This window comes from Triplophysa rosa, linkage group LG11 (genome assembly GCF_024868665.1).
Source record: "Triplophysa rosa linkage group LG11, Trosa_1v2, whole genome shotgun sequence".
Lineage (NCBI taxonomy): Eukaryota > Metazoa > Chordata > Actinopteri > Cypriniformes > Nemacheilidae > Triplophysa > Triplophysa rosa.
In genome coordinates, this window is record NC_079900.1 from 1,176,376 (window position 1) to 1,195,554 (window position 19,179).

At 40.2% G+C, this 19,179-nt stretch overlaps 2 protein-coding genes, 2 long non-coding RNA genes and 3 other non-coding genes across 9 annotated transcripts in view; 5 read left to right on the forward strand and 2 right to left on the reverse strand.

The window, feature by feature from the left end:
• Nucleotides 1–12,377, reverse strand: part of LOC130561107 (sphingosine kinase 1) — a 17,661-nt gene extending 5,284 nt beyond the window's left edge. The window contains exons 1-2 of the mRNA XM_057345243.1: nucleotides 11,697–12,377; nucleotides 2,426–2,575 (exon numbers count right to left, since the gene is read on the reverse strand). Coding sequence (XP_057201226.1) covers nucleotides 2,426–2,575; nucleotides 11,697–12,288 — 742 coding nt within the window. The 5' untranslated portion in view covers nucleotides 12,289–12,377. The remainder of the gene's footprint in view (nucleotides 1–2,425; nucleotides 2,576–11,696) is intronic.
• On the forward strand, nucleotides 2,797–7,469 carry LOC130561189 (uncharacterized). The gene is made up of 3 exons (XR_008963793.1): nucleotides 2,797–3,641; nucleotides 4,834–5,014; nucleotides 6,604–7,469. It is a non-coding gene; the product is annotated as an uncharacterized LOC130561189 (long non-coding RNA).
• Nucleotides 12,378–12,924: 547 nt separating the features above from the next.
• On the forward strand, nucleotides 12,925–14,787 carry LOC130561186 (uncharacterized). The gene is made up of 5 exons (XR_008963790.1): nucleotides 12,925–13,518; nucleotides 13,691–13,745; nucleotides 14,184–14,209; nucleotides 14,398–14,503; nucleotides 14,674–14,787. It is a non-coding gene; the product is annotated as an uncharacterized LOC130561186 (long non-coding RNA).
• On the forward strand, nucleotides 14,034–14,111 carry LOC130562329 (small nucleolar RNA SNORD49). The gene has a single exon (XR_008963939.1). It is a non-coding gene; the product is annotated as a small nucleolar RNA SNORD49 (small nucleolar RNA).
• Nucleotides 14,255–14,329, forward strand: LOC130562328 (small nucleolar RNA SNORD49). Its single transcript, XR_008963938.1, has one exon. It is a non-coding gene; the product is annotated as a small nucleolar RNA SNORD49 (small nucleolar RNA).
• Nucleotides 14,535–14,605, forward strand: LOC130562327 (small nucleolar RNA R38). Its single transcript, XR_008963937.1, has one exon. It is a non-coding gene; the product is annotated as a small nucleolar RNA R38 (small nucleolar RNA).
• Nucleotides 14,780–19,179, reverse strand: part of LOC130561091 (fas-binding factor 1 homolog) — a 33,704-nt gene continuing 29,304 nt past the window's right edge. For 2 of the 3 annotated variants that reach the window (XM_057345212.1, XM_057345214.1), the window contains 12 exons: nucleotides 18,986–19,080; nucleotides 18,771–18,890; nucleotides 18,533–18,633; nucleotides 18,257–18,463; nucleotides 18,073–18,180; nucleotides 17,704–17,962; nucleotides 17,442–17,564; nucleotides 17,060–17,245; nucleotides 16,743–16,919; nucleotides 16,531–16,668; nucleotides 16,016–16,288; nucleotides 14,780–14,889 (listed from right to left, as the gene is read on the reverse strand). In XM_057345212.1, the coding sequence (XP_057201195.1) occupies nucleotides 14,815–14,889; nucleotides 16,016–16,288; nucleotides 16,531–16,668; nucleotides 16,743–16,919; nucleotides 17,060–17,245; nucleotides 17,442–17,564; nucleotides 17,704–17,962; nucleotides 18,073–18,180; nucleotides 18,257–18,463; nucleotides 18,533–18,633; nucleotides 18,771–18,890; nucleotides 18,986–19,080 (1,862 nt within the window). In that variant the 3' untranslated portion in view covers nucleotides 14,780–14,814. The remainder of the gene's footprint in view (nucleotides 14,890–16,015; nucleotides 16,289–16,530; nucleotides 16,669–16,742; nucleotides 16,920–17,059; nucleotides 17,246–17,441; nucleotides 17,565–17,703; nucleotides 17,963–18,072; nucleotides 18,181–18,256; nucleotides 18,464–18,532; nucleotides 18,634–18,770; nucleotides 18,891–18,985; nucleotides 19,081–19,179) is intronic. The other variant, XM_057345213.1, reaches the window with a different exon arrangement.

Sequence of the window (19,179 nt, forward strand, 5' to 3'; positions counted from 1 at the left end):
GCGTGTGTGTGTGCGTGTGGTGTGTGTGTGTGTGTGTGTGTGTGTGTGTGTGTGTGTGTCTTCTCAGGAAGATTCACATTGACTGATTCAGCAGTAATGCCTACAGCTGAGAATGACACACACACACTTGAGTGTGGTGCAAGTGTTGTGTGTTAATTGATGCAGACAGATCTCATAGCTTGAGACACATCATAGTGACCCACATTCACACACACACATCACAGTATCTTGCCATCCGTTCATGAAAGTTTTAATATTTAAATGTTTAACTACATGAGAGCTACAGTATATGAGCTAAACACTGCAGTCTTTAACCCCATTACACTTTAGAATGTATATCATTTAAATAGATTAGGTTAAATAGCGTAGGTAAATAGATTTAAATAGAACATTTTGGAAGCGTGGCTCAATTTGAAGCCTCTTATAATAAATGACATATTCTAACTAAAAGAAATACAATGAATTGGCCCAGACATTTCTCTTTTAAAGCATATTTCAGTGTTGAAAGGCATTCAATACAGTCAGTATTCTCATAAGAGAGGGGGCGGGACTTGATTCCTGGAAACGTGATTGGCTAGTGAAAAGCTGGTTGCGGTATTATTGGTTATATTAGTTTTTTCAAATCTCTTACACAAATTTTGAAACTATGGCTCCATTTCTCAAAACTCTACACACAATTCCACCAAACACACACACGAAATGCAAAGTGTCACACACATCTTGCAAAAGCAAACACGTCATTAAAAACTACGTTAACTCTTCTAAAAATTGAATTTTTGCATATAGTAACTCTGCACACAAACATAAAATAATTCGCCACATACACGCCAAACTACACACGGATGTGAACAATGTAAAACGCTTCTCTCTCGTGAAGTGCACAGGAGTTTGTCATAGCATCGCACTACATTTACACATACACACTGTATATATGTATAGATTTACACTATAAACAGAAATGTTTATAGTGTTTTTGTTTTCCCTATGAACACACACGCACACAGATATTGTATTCTGAAAACATTGTATTTTTATTGAGTTTGACTGAGGGACAGTGCTGTAAAGTATTGGAGTAAATGTAATTAGTTACTTTACTTAAGTATCTTTTAGGCTACTTTGTAGTTGTACTGAGTATTTTAGATATTAGCAACTTTTACTCTCTACTTGACTGCATTTTTGAATAAGTATGTACTCTTCACTCCATTACATTTAGCATGGCACATATCTTTATCTGCAGCAGTTTATTTCTGCGACAGAAGAAGCAATATGGCCATTTACAGGGCATTGAAGGTGCTATATCTTGTGCATTTTGCCCTGACTTACTGAAACATGTCAACATGGCTTCTTTATGTGAATGCGGGTGCAGTATCAGGCAGTTGACGTCGCTGGTGTTTTATGTGGGATGAGGAAACGACTGCAGCCGGCGATAAGGCCAAAACCAGCATGTCCAGTGCTAAAAGGTTTTGACTTTTGTCATTTTATGCTTCACATGACGAGAGCTTTTTGAAGGATATTGGTTTGACCTTAAATGTTTGTAATAGACGTAGGCTATGGAGTCGAGTCTTGAGGTGTTCAGTTTGATGCGATTGCTCGCCTCACGAATCAACTGTTTCTTGTTTTTCACTGACACGTCTCTTACTGTAAGTTTTCAGGACTAGTGCTGCTTTGAGCCTACATTCAGTAGAAAAGACTTTTACTCAAATCCTTTTGGAATTGGTGACTTGTAACTTGTAATGGAGTCGTTGTCAATGCAAGGTATCTGTAGTTTTACTCAAGTATGGTTTTCAGGGACTCTTTACACCTCTGCTGAGGGATCAACAGTAACAGATACGTTTGAAGATTCTGTGAGCAAATGTGCTTGTTGCTGTAGTGAAAAAGATATTGTGCACGCTGTCTTCATCCTCTCGTCATCATCTTTGGCTCACTTTCTACATGTGCAGTAAGTAAACAAAAAAGTTGGAAGTGTTTCCGCACACCTCTGTAAATGAGTGTAGAATTTTTAATGTCAGTATTTTCCCAATGAAACACATGTGCTATTAGTTTGAAATGTTGTGTCTGATGTAAAGACCTGTGTGTAGAGTTTTGCAAAAAGTTTGTTTTACAATAGCGTTTAAAGCATGTAATGTGTTTTCGGATTTGCAGACTTGATCTAAAGATTGGGTGAATGGGTGAATGGTTTCACTTTTAGTGTCTAAGCAATTATAAAAAAAAACAGTATTTCTCCTGAAAGCATTGATTACATCAGCAGACAATGAGGATGTGTGTGAGTTCTGTGAGGTTTGTAGTAGAACTACGTGCTCCATAAAGAACTCTGCGATGTATTTCTCAGATGATTGTGGTTTCTTCTGTGTGCAGATACTCGTGACTTTGTGAGAGATGAATGTTTTCACAGAGATGAAAGAGTGTGTGTGTGCGCTTTACCGACCTGTGATGACCAGTGTGTGGGGTATATCCGCCTCTGTGAGCATCCGTTGGATGTGACTGTTGTAGAGAGCCGTTGCTTGACCCCACCCACTCTGAGGATTGACCAATACCATCACACCACATGAGCGAAGACCCTCAGAAAACAACACACCTGAAAGAGAGAAAGCACAACAGTCAATAACAGTTCAAAACTTTTTTCTACACATACATGAATTACAACTAGTAAAACCACACACACACACACACACGCACACACGCACACACGCACACACACACACACACACACACACACACACACACACACACACACACACACACAGTGCTGTTATTATATATTCCAGGAGGTTTTGGGTTCTCGCAGGACCTGTGTGAGCCGGTTCAGCCGGATGGACTGGTTTCCAGGGGAGCGGTTTACGCGTGGGACCCGACTGACCTACATGACAGGTGAGATGTTCAACACCCCGAGGACAAACGCACAGCGGGTCTGACAGACACCTCAGGTGATGATGAAGGTGTGACACAGTCCTTTATACACTGTCACGAAAACCTCCACCCAGAACAAAACATTCAACACTTCTCTCACAGCGCCGTACGAATAATCCCACAAGACATCTCTTTAATATCTCAGTTATTTCTCTTAGACATCAATGAGATTAAATGGAAAGCACGCGGAGAGCTGTTGCTTAAGTCTCATATGCGTCTCAGATATTTCTCCTGAGAGAAAGAGTCAGAAACTCCTCATAAAACCGTGTGTAGAAATTGTGTTTTATGGAGAAAAGGAAGTCATACGGTATGTATTTAGAGCGATGTGCACGTGAGTAAAATATCATATCATTTATATTTATAGCTGAACTATTTTAACCACATCCTCAGTCTTAGTATGTTTTATAGATGCTGGTGTCCTCATCAAGCTACTTAAAGGGATAGATTCCCTAAACATGAACATTCTGTTATCAATTATTCATCCTCATGTCCTGTATGAGTTTCTTTCTTCTGCAGAACACACATATTTTGAACCCCACTGACTTCCATTGTATGAACAAAAAAACACGGAGACATTTCTCAAAATATCTTCTTTTGTGTTCCACTGAAGAAATACTCACATACAGATTTACAAACGAGAGAGAATAAACGATGACTGATCTTCTGCATCATCATGTTAGTTTGAGTGGTTTCTCTCAGAGGTCTCCGTCAGTCTGTCTTCACACCTCACTGAGGTATTTTGACTGGTTTTATCATTCCAGAGCTTCAACTAAACTGAACTAAATGAATAAGTGAATATACTGTGAAGTTTAAATAAAATACTCTATTAAAAACGTATTAAAAACATCATATAGTTGATTTCTAGAAGCAAGATTTATATTAAAGAATTTTAAATTACAAATGATATTTTGTTATATAAATGTGTAATTATGGGTTATAAAGTACATATATTTCATTTACATTAATATTTAAAAACAATACTTTTTTGGTACAGTGATGAACAAATTTTATTCAATGATTCATGTGCATCATGACCAGTGTTGGGTGTAACTAGTTACTAAGTAATTAGTTACTGTAATTTAATTACTTCTGCCTTGAAAAAGTAAAGTAAGGGATTACTCTTATTTTTCTGTAATTTAATTACAGTTACTTCTGATGTAATTAAACTAAATACTTTGTGTAATAAATGTGTGTGCAATAGTGGAATTGACATCAAAATTCAAAGTCTAACTTTAAAATCTGTGCTTTAATGTATAATTCTCACATTTGTAATACTTTGGTCAGTTAATAATACTACTTTATGTAGTTTAATATTCTTTATTTGAATGAATTAAAAGAGCCGTTTCATGTCTATCCTTGAATCACTTAACTGATCAAGGTTGATGTATGATATAGAAAGTAATTAGTAATTAAATACTTTTTGGAGAGAGTCAGTAATCTAATTACACTATTGAATATGTAATTAGTAACTAGTAATTCATTACTTTTTTAGAGTAACTTGCCCAACACTGATCATGACACATGTGAATGTTGTTTGTGTATTTTAGTAAACATTGTGTTTTATTTCTATATATTACAATATTACTGCATGTGAATGAAAATTAATTCACATCATATCTTCCACGTGTTCATTTAGTTAAAAACTGTGTGGAAAACATGCCCTGATTATTTGAGATTTTTTGTTTACTTCTTACTAATTTGTCGAATTATTATTACTCTTTGCATTTTTTACAGAAGGGCTTTCATTACTGTGGTAAATAGGTTTTTTATATGCTTTGCTTCACGTAACTGTGATTTAATCACTGTGTTGAAACACATGGACTCAAGGGGCTTCTTAGGAAAGACCTCTGACGCTTCCGTTGGATTCAAGTCTTTCAACAAACGACAGCACAAGCTTCTTTAACCTGAGTTACATCCATATCCCAGAATGCCGGAGGAGAAGAGGCGGTAATGAGCTCCTCCGGGGGCCGTGCCAGGCCACAGCGCACACACGGATGAATGGCAGCTTTCAGCGGGACGCCAGCGGGGAGTTGGCACAACGGAAAGACCCTGATCTCAAACAACAGCTCTCTGTCAACAGAGACACAACTCACAGAGAGAGAGAGAGGTACGAGGATTGATTCAATCACATCTCACTCACAGCGATCATTATCACACTGACACTCAATTCAATTCATTTCACAACTTCACACACAACCACACTCCAGCGCTTTCATTACGCGAAACCACACAAGCATGAAATTAAACAGCAACCGATTTACCATCAAACCCTCACGCTCGCCCTGCACAGACTTTCATAGACATATAATATACTCTCATGACATAATATAATCATGACAGATACACATTGTGTCGATGATTTTTTGCTAAGCTTGTCGCTGTGCATTCTGGGATTGTCTTTGCAAAAACGTGGCATTACAACAGAACCATCACATTTTGGCCCTTGTCTGTGATTCTGTCTAGACAGCAACGCCGGCCAAACATGAATGTCTGCGTACTTGTGTAAAGTTGCGTGCAAAGATGACATCACAAGCTCATTAACAAATGACTCCAGCATATCAATACATAAAGCTGATTCTTGTGTGAATAATTTTACAGTCCCAGGGATAAATTAAAGAACATAAGGTACAATTCTACAAATAGACGTCTATTTTTAGAGAGCCAGAGAGAAAGAGTGTGATGTGTTTTTCATTGTTCACACTGCATGACGAGACTCTCAGCATCACTGCATCACAACTGAGAACATATGGTGACAACACAGAGGGGGGTGTGTGTGCTATAGGTTGTATATGTGTGTGCGCGCCATATGTACAGTGTGTGTGTGTTTGACAAAAATGTGTGTTTCTCTGGTCGTTGTTTAGGTGCGTTAAACGTTTTAGAAAATCCCACATTTTGTGGAATGCGAAAGAAAATTGGAAACCGATCAGAAGTTTATCACTACGCTTGTGTCTCGACTGATAATTAAACACATTAAATGATGTTTATTTGAAAATGTAAAAATGCTGAAAGGTTTGTATGATGGTTTGATTTAGTGATGAGGAATTCGTCACTCTTTTACGAGGTGGCTATGAATTTGTAGGATGGGAATCTTACAAAAACAAACGATTATTAGAAAAGTGCAATACTGGAGCCCCGCCCCCAAACCTTATGTCACAGGCGCCAAAGCGAATCCTACTAAAACAAACGAAAGTTTGTACGAATTCATACGAATTTGCCACCTCGTAAAATAATTACAAACTCCAGTGAGATTGTGTTGGATAAAATATAGCGTGTCCTTGATAGAGTGTAAACAAGCTTATTTTAACAAATAATTATGTCACAATGCAAAATCATATGAATGGCCCTAATAATTTTTGTTTTGCAGAAATGTTTTATTTTATTTTGCTGTAAAATATAATGTTTGTTAGGGTGACCATATGTGCCCTTTTTCCCGGACACGTCCTGGCCAGGACATATAATCATTGTAGTTTCATTCCTAATTTGAAATATAGCAGTTGCTTTTGTGAAATATGTATGTATGTGTTTGTGACATAATAAACCTTGATGATGTATGCGGTGGACAAATGAAAAAATGGCACGTACGGCTACTCAGCTAAACAATCAGACTTATAGGCTTGTGTGTGTGTGTGTGTGTGTGTGTGTGCATGCGCGTGTGTGCGTGTGCGTGTGTGTGTGTGTGCGTGTGTGTGTGTTCAGGTGTTTGTTTACAGCGGAAAACAGACTCTCTGAGGGATGGAGATAATGACCGGGGGTATTCCAGAAAGCAGGGTTAACTTACCGTCAGCTAAACCCTGAACTCTCGGTTGATTAACCCAAACCTTGCTTACTCGGGGTGTGTCGGTTCCAGAACCCGTTGAAGAGTAAGTTTAATCAACCTCCAGAAAGATACCCAGAGTAAACGCGCTCACAGAAACAACATGAAAACATTGTCAATGGATCACAGATTTCACGAGTCACCATGGAAACGGCCGGGAAGCTTAAAGTTTATGACTGTAAAACAACGTTATAAATCAGAGTTTTTTTCACAGAAGACTTAAATCTGCATCAGCGTATAAAGTACGGGATTAAAAAATCATAAAATTTAATTATTTAAGTTATGTGTTTATAAAACTATAACTGTTATATATTCATTTGTTATATATATAAATATTTTAAATATATGCACCATTTTTATACTATAATATTTAAAATATATACTCATCATGGCTCTTTGTTACATAAACTGTAGATTTGTTGAGATGTTTGTAACTGTTATTTTAACATGTCTACCATGGTATTTTACCAAAATTGTGTTGTGTATATGTATTTCATCACATTGGTAATTTTGAAGGCAGTATTAAATCTCTTTTTGTTCCTTCTCTGTATGTTCCTTAAAAAAATCTACCTTTATTTGGTTTTCTGAAAACTCACTTTGCATCGTTTCAGCTTTATTTGCAATAATTGCTGATGTAGTCATATTAATGGAGACTATTTTAATTCTAAGTTTTTATGTATTTTTTTATGTAAATGGCTATAAAATTATAATAAGAATGTAAATATGTGAACAGTATGCCAAAGGGGGTCATCTAATAAAGCCTTGGAAACCTGCCAGCCTGGGAATCGAACTTGCTATGGTTACTTACATACCCTGAAAGTTATCTCCGTTTTTGGAACCGAAAGTTGAGGTTATCAGCTAACTAACCCTTAAACTTACACGGGTATGTCACACAACCAGCTTTCTGGAATACCCACCAGGTACGTCTGTAAGATGTCTGCTAAAGATCTGGTGAACATCTGCTGTGTAAAAACATCTGCTAAACGTCTTAGAAAGAGCAGTTTTACGCACATTCTAAATCATAAACATCTTACAGACATATTCTAGACGTAAATATGACATCTGACAGGAAACGTTTTAGACACGTATTAGAGATGAGCAAACAATAAAAAATACTTCTTGCAGATGTAAATTCAGACTGTCTCCCAGGTGTTTGTGTGCTATCAGCGGATAAACCTAATTCATCTAAATGTAAGTCTGATCACTTACACGACTTCAACAAGCCAAACGATTTCAGATATCATTCATGTCCAGAGCACAAACAGTGCAGATTGATCCGTCAACATGGCTTTGGTTACATCACAAACCATTGGTATGAGTAATAATAATAGTGATGTTTGTGTCCACAATCACGCTGTCAACATGACTGATGTTAAACACACTTAATTCATCAAATCATCTGAATCACAATGAAGTGTAATTAAACCATCAGACTGGATTACAGCGTGAATGTGTTTAATGTGTTCTTAATTTTCATAAAATCACCCTGTCAGCGTGACACATCTGTATGGAAAATTCATCCTGATCTACAGCTCTACATTCAGTATTCAGTCACATGTGAATCTCTGATCGCACAAGCTCTGACAGAAGAAAGGTCAAGGGTCAGAGGTCACCCGAGCGATCGAGGGACTTTTAGATTTCTGACAGAGAGTCCGATAGATCTGTGGTTTATCTGGACACACACAGAAGCGCACACTTCCTCTAGGGATCACAGCGTCAAGAAGAGATGTGACTTTTGAACTCTGTCAGCAGTGCATGTGCTCTCTCTCTCTCTCTCTCTCTCTCTTTTTATTGATTTGATTTAGTGTAAAAACACAGCACAGAGAGAAATGTGTGGAGATGATTTTAAATGCACACGAACTATTTATATGTAAACTGAATAAGTCACCACATATGACTGTATCTTTAGAATCTGTGTTAAAGAGGTAAGGAAAAACCACACTAACTTTCCCTAACTAACTAACAAACTTTCCCCCGGAATACTGTAAACTGAAGGACAATACCATTAGATGAGATCTCTTTAACATCTTAATTATGTCTCTTGGACATCAATGATATTAAATGGAGAGCAAATGGAAACTTTGCTTAAGTCTCATGTGCGTCTCAGATATTGTATGTTGATATATGTCAACAGTGTGTCAGATTTGTCAATAACCCCTTAGCATTCTGAAGATCTAATTTTGAATGGTTTCTGTCCATCTGGCGGTACGTTGGAATTTTAAGGTTAAAGATCTCAATATGAACTCAAACATTTCTCATCAAATTTACGCAAAACCAGATTATTTGACCTCTACAGTCTACATTTGTTTACACCTCCATACTCTTCACATGTTTCAACTATTACACTCTCATTTGATTATTTATTTTATAACCAACTTTAGGAGAAAGTAAACTAACTTAAAATTAAACAAACCCGTGAACTCCGTTCAATATCCTGTGCTCTGAAAGAGCCACATCTGAGCAATAACATTCAACTCTGAGGTACCCTGTTGAAAAAAACAGCATATGCTGGTTAGATAGGTTTTGAATATGCTGGTAGCTGGTTTGTGCTGGTTTAAACGGGTCCTTAGCTGGTCATGTGCTGGTTTAAGATGGTCCTGAACTGGTTTAAGATGGTCCAAAACCAGCTCAGGACCAGCTTAAACTAGCAAATGACCAGTTTAGGGACAGCTCATGGCCATCTTAAACCAGCATATAGACCAGCTTAAATCAGCACATGACAAGTTTAGGAACAGTTTAGGAACAGTTTAAATCAGTAAATGAACATCTAAAACCGGCAAGTGACCATCTTAAACCAGCACACATGACCAGTTTAGGAACAGCTCATGACCATCTTAAACCAGCAAATGACCAGTTTAGGAACAGTTTATGACCAGTTTAAATCAGTAAATGAACATCTAAAACCGGCAAGTGACAAGTTTAGGAACAGCTTATGACCAGCTTAAATCAGTAAATGACCAGTTTAAACCAGCAAATGACCATCTAAAACCAGCAAGTGACCAAGTGACCATCTTAAACCAGCACACATGACCAGTTTAGGAACAGCTCATGACCAGCTTAAACCAGCAAATGACCAGTTTAAACCAGCAAATGATTATCTTAAACCAGCAAATGAACATCTTAAACCAGCAAATGACCAGTTTAAACCAGCAAATGACCATCTAAAACCAGCAAGTGACCATCTTAAACCAGCACACATGACCAGTTTAGGAACAGCTCATGACCAGCTTAAACCAGCAAATGACCATCTAAAACCAGCAAATGACCAGTTTAAACCAGCAAATGACCAGTTTAAACCAGCAAATGACCAGTTTAAACCAGCAAATGACCATCTAAAACCAGCAAATGACCAGTTTAAACCAGCAAATGACCATCTTTCATTATTTTATTTAACCAGGTAAAAACTCATTGAGATTAAAATCTCTTTTACAAGAGGGACCTGGCCAAGACAGCAGCTACATCTAATAAATATACACATTCACAGTCTTACATCTTAAACCGCAAATGACATCTTAAACCAGCACAAACCAGCTACCTAAAACTCAAACATCAAAACCTACCTAACCAGCAAATGCTGTTTTTTCAACAGGCTAATCATTTTACTGCCTACCAGTAATGGAAACATGCAGATTTTTGTTAATGTCACCCTTCAGATATGAAGGATGGAGTGCTGTTCTCTGAGCTCAAATGGAGGAGCTCATTTAAAATACATGTATTCTGTTAAATAGTGTATTATCATCAGCTCTGGATCACATATGCTGAAGCACTCATAAATTATTCAAGCATATGCAGAACTGTGTGCTGCCATCATATATTCTCACATTATATCACTCCTGTCGTGTGTTTTTCATAGGACAGAGACACTCCTATTGTGATTCCTTCATGAAAACAAACAATTGTGAGTCTTCTCTTAAAGTGGCCTGACATGTCAACGTTTGGCTTAACCAACTGGGTGGTTATGGGGCGGGACTTCCTGTTTGTGTGAGGCGTAGGAGTGTCTGGGAAACCTGTTTGTAAAAACACTTCAAGCAATCACACACAACTCATCTTTAAAATCGCCCAAGTTTAATTAAGAGTTAAAGGGATAGTTCACACAAAACGGAGAATTCTGCCTTCATTTATTCACCTCACCTCAACCTGTATCAGTTTCTTTCTTCTGCAGAACACAATATAAGATATTTTGAGAAATGTCTCAGTGGTTTTGTGTCCATACAATGGAAGTCAGTGGGGTTCGGTGTTGTTTGATTATCAACATTCTTCAAAATGTCTTCTTTTGTGTTCTGCAGAAGAAAGAAAGTACACGAAATACAAGTTTGGGGGGTACGAGGGTAAGTCATTTTCATTTTTGGGTGATCTGTCCCTTTAACCATGATCCAAGACATGGTTCACCGTCTTGAGGATCTTAAAGATGAAGTGTGTAACTTTGATGACGCATACTTGTTTATATTCAAATTAAACTATTCCGAGAATAAGCACCGTAGTCTGAGTGTTCGGGACTTAATCGGTTCAGCTGTTTTTCTGAAGCACAGCACCGGTTACATGTGTAACATGACTGTCATCCAGCAGGTCAAACTCGCTCTCAACAGGAATGTCATTTCAACAGATGCACGTTTTCCTTCTGGCAAATATTCATAACTTACAACCACATTACAGGTCAAGATAGTTTTCACGAACAAGAAGTGCTGCCGTTGAAGCGATTTCATTACAGATCCCAATATGAACCATCAGCTCTTCACCATTACAACCATTACAAAATTAATTCATGTGGTGTGCTTGGGTCTTATTCCAGTAGGACTATATGGTGTTCTATTGATTCAGATTCCATCCCATCAATAGAACATCATTAGTTTCCATTAAACCCAATACACTTCGCATTTGTAACCATTAAACCAGTAGAATGTATCTGATGGTTTCTGCTGTTTTGCTCAGCCTTAAACTTCATGTTTCACACTCTTTGATAAGTTTTGTTTCTCACCGCTTGCGTGTCCGGCGCAGCGCGCGCTGTTGCCTCGGATGGCTCGAGCCCAACGCTCCGCCTCGCGCAGGTTAGCTTGCGCATCATCATTATCATCATCTGCGTTGAGCTCGAGCCGAAAGCGCCGCTCGTCCCTGCGCCGGACTGGACTCGAAGCCATCCATCGGTAGCGGTACGGGTAGAAATACGCGCACAGATACGCGCTCCGGTCGCTCTCTCCCAGGTACGCGCGGCTCCCGGCGCAGTCGCGCAGGTCCAGTCGCTCTGGTGATGAAGGAGTAAAGGTAATCCTCTGGACCGCGAGGCAGCTGTCCGTCAGTTCCAGACAGTATGTGACCTGCCCGGTCTCCGCGTCCGTGAACAGCCCGTGCATGTGCGCGCCCCCGCCGGGACCGTTTCCCAGCACCAGCCCCTGACGTGACGAGTGCGGTTCATCCATCCCGTGACGGGACGGTGCTGCAGTGAGTGAGACTGCTGTGGCGGGACGTAGTGTGTGTGTGTGTGTGTGTGTGTTTGAGGGTTCCAAACATCTCTCCCTAGTGACAGAAAAGCGTATGACATTGACATAACCGAGAAAACGATTGTACACCATGTTGTAGTGCAATGCTACAATGATGGCGTTAGGTGCATTTCAGTTACATTACTCTTCACCTTAAAAAAGTACAGTTAGTTAAAACAGTTGCTTAATATGTAATTGCATTTTAAACGGTATATACTTAAAAAATTCTATAAATAAATATTACATTTGAAAACTATAATTATACAATAGTGAAAAGTGGAATGTTGTAATTTGTTGTAGATGTTGTAGATTTGCATTTTTTACATTTAAACTAATCTTGAAATGTTTTACATGTAAAGATTTATAAAGAGTTTTTAAGAGTTTTAATGATCAAGGTACTTTTAGACAGTGTAATGAATGAGTCATTTAAATTCAATGTTGACTTTTTTTTTAAAGACTTTAAAGTCTGCCATGGTACTTTTCATTTTGAGATTGAATAGTGTTTATGGAATGATAAATAGTACCAATATAACAAGTAAACTATGGCAACTATATCACATATACCAAAAACAGCTTTTTTGCTAATGTTATATTAATATGATAATATTCTTATTGCCACTTTAGAACAGCTGTAGTTTGAGGAGAACAGTGGCCGCATTTAAAAGTAAATATTTGGAATCAAAAGCACATGTTGTAATTTGCTTTTGTTACTATTACTGACATGATAGTAAAAGTGCTTGTTGTCAATCTCTTTTATTAAAAAAAACAGTGATTAGCAAATCATTAACATACAATAACTGTGATTTACTCCAATCACGTTTCAGAGGTAAATTACCAGAACCTAAATAACAGAGCCATCAAAAAACAAGTGACTATAGGAAGACTACTATATGCAAAGCTATCTGTTCATCAAACAACACATGATTAACAACAGCAAACATTTTTGTTTTACAAACAGTATGTCTGATTTTAATTTTTCACGCAATTATTTAACAAGTCAAATAAACTATTTTATTTTTATCTTTACACCTGCAGTTTATCAAATATAATACAAGTACATAAGATAAGCAAACGTGTTAAAAACGAAGTTTGAAATGGCTTTTATTTGGTAAAATGTTGCACGCAGCGCGCAGTCGTCAGGATTGTCACATGGGTCGTGACGCACTCGAGCATATAAATGCGCATGCGCGCTCGTAGTCGTTCTCTCTCTTCGTCGGCACGTGCTTATGTGCACGTTTGTGAAGGCTGTGTGCTGATTTATTGTTAAACACGATGCGTGCATCCAAAATCCGATCGCAACGGATCCAAACCACCGTGATCGACGTAAGTGTTATATTTTATTGAAGAATTGTGGCTGTTTTAAAGCGTTTTTAAGCGCTCAAGAATGGCCCTCGTGTCGTTCTCATCATTCGACCAGTTTAAAGTCTGTATTTTAGCTTATAAAGTGTTTAAGTACATATAATAGGTTTTCATTAATCCTCATTTATCTTTGTAGACTGGATGATATATGATGGAGTCTTACTCGCGCGTTTAAAGCTCTTACTGTAGAGGTGGGTATTACAACTTTTTTATTATTCTTATTAAATATTACTTTTTATGATCTTTTCAAGTGTCCATTTAAGTTTGAAAGCGTTCTTGGTTTTGCCAAGTAGGACGTGTTCCTGGATCATGTTTGTCAAAGAAACCCTCATTCATGAAATGAGAACGGGTTAAAATAAAGTCCTAATCCTGGACTCTGATTGGTTGACCGAAATGGACGAACGGGACCAGCAGTGTTGATCCAGAATCGCGGTTTACTTGGTTAAATCGTGTTTACAGCAATTTTGATGTTCGGTGTGGTCTGTGACGATAACCGCTGTATAGGAAGTGCCGTCTGATGCGATAACTGACGATGGCAAAGCGAAATCATTCTGAGACGCACAATCTGCAGACATGATGTGCACGTGTGCTGTAAACACCAGATCTGATGATGTCTTTGTCTTTTACAGATGATCTTCACCCGAATATTGATCAGGTAAACATCCTTGAAGTTGTGATTGACTTATCACGCTATGCATGTTCCCGAGATGAAAACGCTACATAGGAAGTGCCGTCTGATGCGATAACTGACGATGGAAAAGCAGTTATTCTGAGGATACAAAACCAAAAAAACGCTTCATGTAAGCATCACCAAGCTGTTCTGACTCCAGTTTGTCTTTACAGATGAATCGAGAGCTTCTGCTGGAGCCGGTCCGAGGTGTTTGGTGCCAAAACATGTTCGTGTGAACTAAACCACAGTTTCTGGCCCAGAATCCTTCCGTTGTTTTGGGTAAATCTTTTTGAAAGAAGTTGCCATTGTAACTAGCCCATGATGAAAAAAAGTTATCCCTGTCTGAAGATAACGTGTGGACTTTGGTAACCTGAGGCTTGTGCAGGTCATTCATGTGTTAACGTCTGTCCGAGTGACCGGTTCACTAATGAATTCCTTTCTCTTCACAGGAAGTGAAAAATCCTTTAAAGTGACCATGATGACTGATGGAGAGATGTCAAACAGACCACAACAAAACTCAAATTCTTGTATTTATTAAAGTATCAAAGTTGTTAATAAAGAGTTTAAAATGTTTTCCAGTGTCTGCGTAGTCATGTGTTTAGGTTGTATGAGGTTTTCTTCAGCGTGTCCAGGAAGTATTGCTCCTCCTGCAGGAAGTCTCTGTCCTGTGGGTGACATGAATGACAAGCGTCTGAAATAAATCATTTCATTGGTGTAATTTAAAGTAGCTGTAAACCCTTGAGACCAAACTGCGCAAATGCTCATGTGATCTCTATTTGTACTGATGTTTAGTTGATTTGAGATTTGTATCTCGTTTCCCTTTACAAACGAGTCCAGTGGAAGTCACCAGTCTCTCAGTCTCTAGCTTCATTCGCAATTTTGTTAGACATTTAAAATGTTACAAATAAAATAAGGTGACCGTCATTGTACACATGGGTTTGAATTAGGGGTTTTGCAATATATCGGTGCAAAACTGTCTTAAGTCTTCCAACACTACGCTTGCACGTCAAGTTTGGTTTGACAAATTGAAGCTGAATTTGACTCTTGGCATTATCTATTAAAAACCAACGGCTATTTTAAGTTCCTTTGACCACAATAACACGGTGAAAGTCTGCTATTGTGATGGTTATAGTTTGGAGACTTTTTTTGTACTTTTACTAACAAAAATCTATAACTGGTAGAATATATTTTGGAGTATATTTCAATAAAAGCATTTCAGTCAAATATTATTTGTTCAACACTTACTGCTGGAATTTAAACGATCCTTTTTTTATGGAAACAAGGCAACACTTGACATGAGATCTAGAAGAGTGTTTGTCAATCATGTTCCTGGTGACGCACTGCTCTGCATGTTTTGGGTTTCTGTCTGACACGCGTAGGCCGTTTCTCAATTCCACGAACGCAAAGAACAAACGTTCTCGTGGAGAGCGGTCCTGCGAGGCAGCCTCGGAAGAACGAACTTGGATGGATGCGCCGCTCATGGGACTTCAAGCGGGTTCGGAACGCGCGAGTCTGCATTGAGTGCATCCTTGATATCAAGAACACATCCTGGTACTTTCATGCGTTCTTGAGTATTGGAACGGGACTTTGACGGTTATTGATGAGGTAGAGCGAGAACACGAGGATGCAAGAACGCATACTGAGAAACGGCCTTGAGTTCATGAAGCTCATGATCGGGTGTGTCTGATGAGAAAACAAGATCTGCTCAGAGCAGTGTGACAACAGCCATGAGAGTTGTAGTTCTGAGATGTTTATCTGGTCATTTCTGACTCAGATTATGGGATGCTGTACCTTCTCAGCCGTGTGTTTGATGAGGGCGAGTTTAGCGTGTAGTTCAGCGGGTGCAGGACTCGCAGCAGCAGCAGATGTCACGTGTGTGCTGGTGAACGCCGGTGAGAGATCTAACACACACACATGATCAGTCACACACATGCAGTGACGGGAAGGTGAATGCGCTGATGATGATGATGATGTACCTGTGATTACAGGTGCTGGAGGATTGACAGGAAAACTGTGTCTCAGTCTGTCCACATCTCTGCGATGACCCGTCATTCTCAAACGCTCCTGAGAGAGAACACAGATGTGACTGAGGTAAGTCTGGTGTCAGAGGACTCTTATTCTAATTACAACGACGATAAAGAGTCAATAACGCAAAGAAGTAACAAACCATCTCAGTGCAGCACAATAAAGCTAAATGATATGTGGGCAGGTTATTCTTCGTGAATATTTCATGCAACGATGTAAACATGATTAATATCAATGTTATACATCCAGTACGTGATTGTGTGTGTGTGTGTGTGTGTGACCTGTTGTAAGCTCTGCTCCTGCTGTCGGAGTCTCTCCATCTGTGTGTGGATGTTGTGTAGTCGGCTCTGGTGTTGAGTCTCCAGCTGTCTGGCCTCTCTCAGCGCTCGCTCGCCCCCTTCAAAGCGTTCAGACGCCAGCTGCACGACAAACACACAGTGATCATGATGACGTCCACACCAGCACATCACACCTGCGTTTGTGTGGTTTTTACCTTACTGAAGCTCTCCACCTCCTCTGCTCGCGTCTTGAGTCGCAGTGCGGCCGTGCCGAGTTTGTCTCGCTCTCTCTCCAGCTCCTGTCTCATGTTCTCCAGACCGTCTCTCTCTCTCTGGAGCGATTCCTCTTTCTGTTTCAACTCTCCAGCTCGAAGCTTCAGCTCGGCCTGCTCCTGAACACACACGTTTACACACTTATTACAATTCTTTTCCATTGTTTAAAGATCATTTTGTCAGATTTAGATTTCATTTGTCTTAAAAGGATAGTTAAGTCTGTCGTACAGTAGTATAATGTATGTGTGTGTGTTATTACCTGTGCCATATTGATGATGGATCCCTCTCGCTGAGCGTCTCTTTCCAGCGCCCGGCTGGCCTCTTTCTCCACCCGCTCCTGTCTCGTCTTCTCCTGCGTGTGGAACCGTGTCCACTCCGCCGCCAGCTTCCTGCGTTCCTCAGCACAGTGCTGCATCACAGACTGCTGTTCCTCTAACAGAGCACTCTGACAGAAACACGTACAGCTACTACATTTACTGAGGTAAATGTACCTCATCGATACTCTTTCTGAATCAACACACTGTACGGATTAGAATACTGATAATCAATAATCAATACTGAATTGTGATGTTTCATTCCAGCTCTGATGCTCCCTTACAAGTTCCCTGTGTAGACGGCAGAGAATGTTGTTTCTAACTGACCTTTGCCCTCTCCAGCTCCTCCCTCTCCATGCTGAACTGATGCATCATGGTCCGTCTCTCCTCCTCGACTCCTCTTAGAGCAGATTCAGCTTTAGCCTGTTCTGATGTGACCCGCCAGCGCTCCTGAAAACACACAAACACATCACTCTTTACAGATCTGATTAACGTCTATCCCTACATTACACATCAAAACCAGACATTTGTTTTGAATCGGTCTCTCAGTATGAATCAGACTTTAAATGCTGAGTCGTGTTCTCCGGACCTTCTCCAGTTGTCTCTGTTGTTCGGCGAGCTGTGTGTCCATCTTAGCGATGACCTCTCTGAGCCGTGACCTCTCCTCGCTCATCTCTCTCTGCTGCTGACCCATGCGATCCTGCAGGACTCGGAGCTGTTCGTCTCTCTGTCTCGCTCCCAGCTCCAAACCCTGAGCCGCGTTCTCATGCGTGCTCTCCACGCGAGACGACACATCGCCCAGCCTGCGGGAGAACTGCTCCATCTGCTCGATGACCACCGTCAGAGACCTGCCCACACAAAACACACTCTCACCTCCGTCCGTCTCACTTCAACCGTGTGCGAATCTCTGGCGAGCTTCAGATGTGACATTATATCCGGCAGGATTGAGATGCGACACCTGGTCTGCGATGTCGCGCTGGTGACGGCGTCGATCTCTTCGTCCTTGAGTTTCTTCAGACGCTGAATCTGATCTTCATGATCTCGCTTCATCTCCAGAATGGACTTCCTGTAGACACGCGTTAGTCAAGAAACCATAAAGCACCCGTCATCATCAGGATTGTGATTGAAGTGTCGTCTTTCACCTCTGCAGGTCTCGCAGCCTCTCCACCTCTCGGTCTCGGTCCTGTTGGCATTGTGTCAGTCTGCGCAGGTACTGCGTCTGGAGCTCCGCCCGTTCCTGCTCCGCCATGCGCGTGACGGCTGCCAGTCTCTCCGCCAGGTCCTCGTTCTCCTGCCGGGCTCGGAGCTCTCGCTGAGCGGCCGATTCCTCCAGCAGCTTCACACGAGCTCTGAGAGGAGACGGCGACACGCGTGTTACCTGTGTGTCTTGTATGTGTTTGTGGTGCGTGGAGTGTTACCTGTGCATGTTCTCCATGAGCAGCGTGTCTTGTTTGTGTCTCTCTTGAACGCTCTCTAACAGCATGTGTTTCTGATCTCGGTCCAGCTGTAAACTTCTCAGCTGAACACACACGAAATATTTCATTTCATTATTTATGTAGCATTTAAACTTCATTCTGAAGTGCGTCGTTTCAATTCTTTAACAGCAAAAGTTCTGATAAGTAATGACGGGATGAGCCGATAAGCGTTTGTGAGCACCTGTCCCTCCAGCTGTACGATGCGTGTCTGCAGTGATGTCATCATGTCTCCTGATGTCTCGTCTGTGTCTCTTCTGTGTTTCTGATGTGAGCTTAAACTCCACAGCTGAGACTGAGCCAACTACACGCACACACACACACAAAAAAAAAAGAAAAAAAAAAAAAAAAAAAACATAAGTGTGTGTGTGTGTGTGTGAGTGTGTGTTTGTGCATCACCTGTTGTTGCATGAGCAGATGTTGAAGAGGATCTGCAGGTGTTTGAGTTTGACTCAGAGGAACAGCGCCATCTGCAGGTGACGTCTGCTGTAACACTGAAACGTCTCTTAACATTACACTGATGAATTAACATCCGACACACATCTGTACTTCTGACCCACAAGCAGGAAAAACATCTCTGAGTGACGCTTATG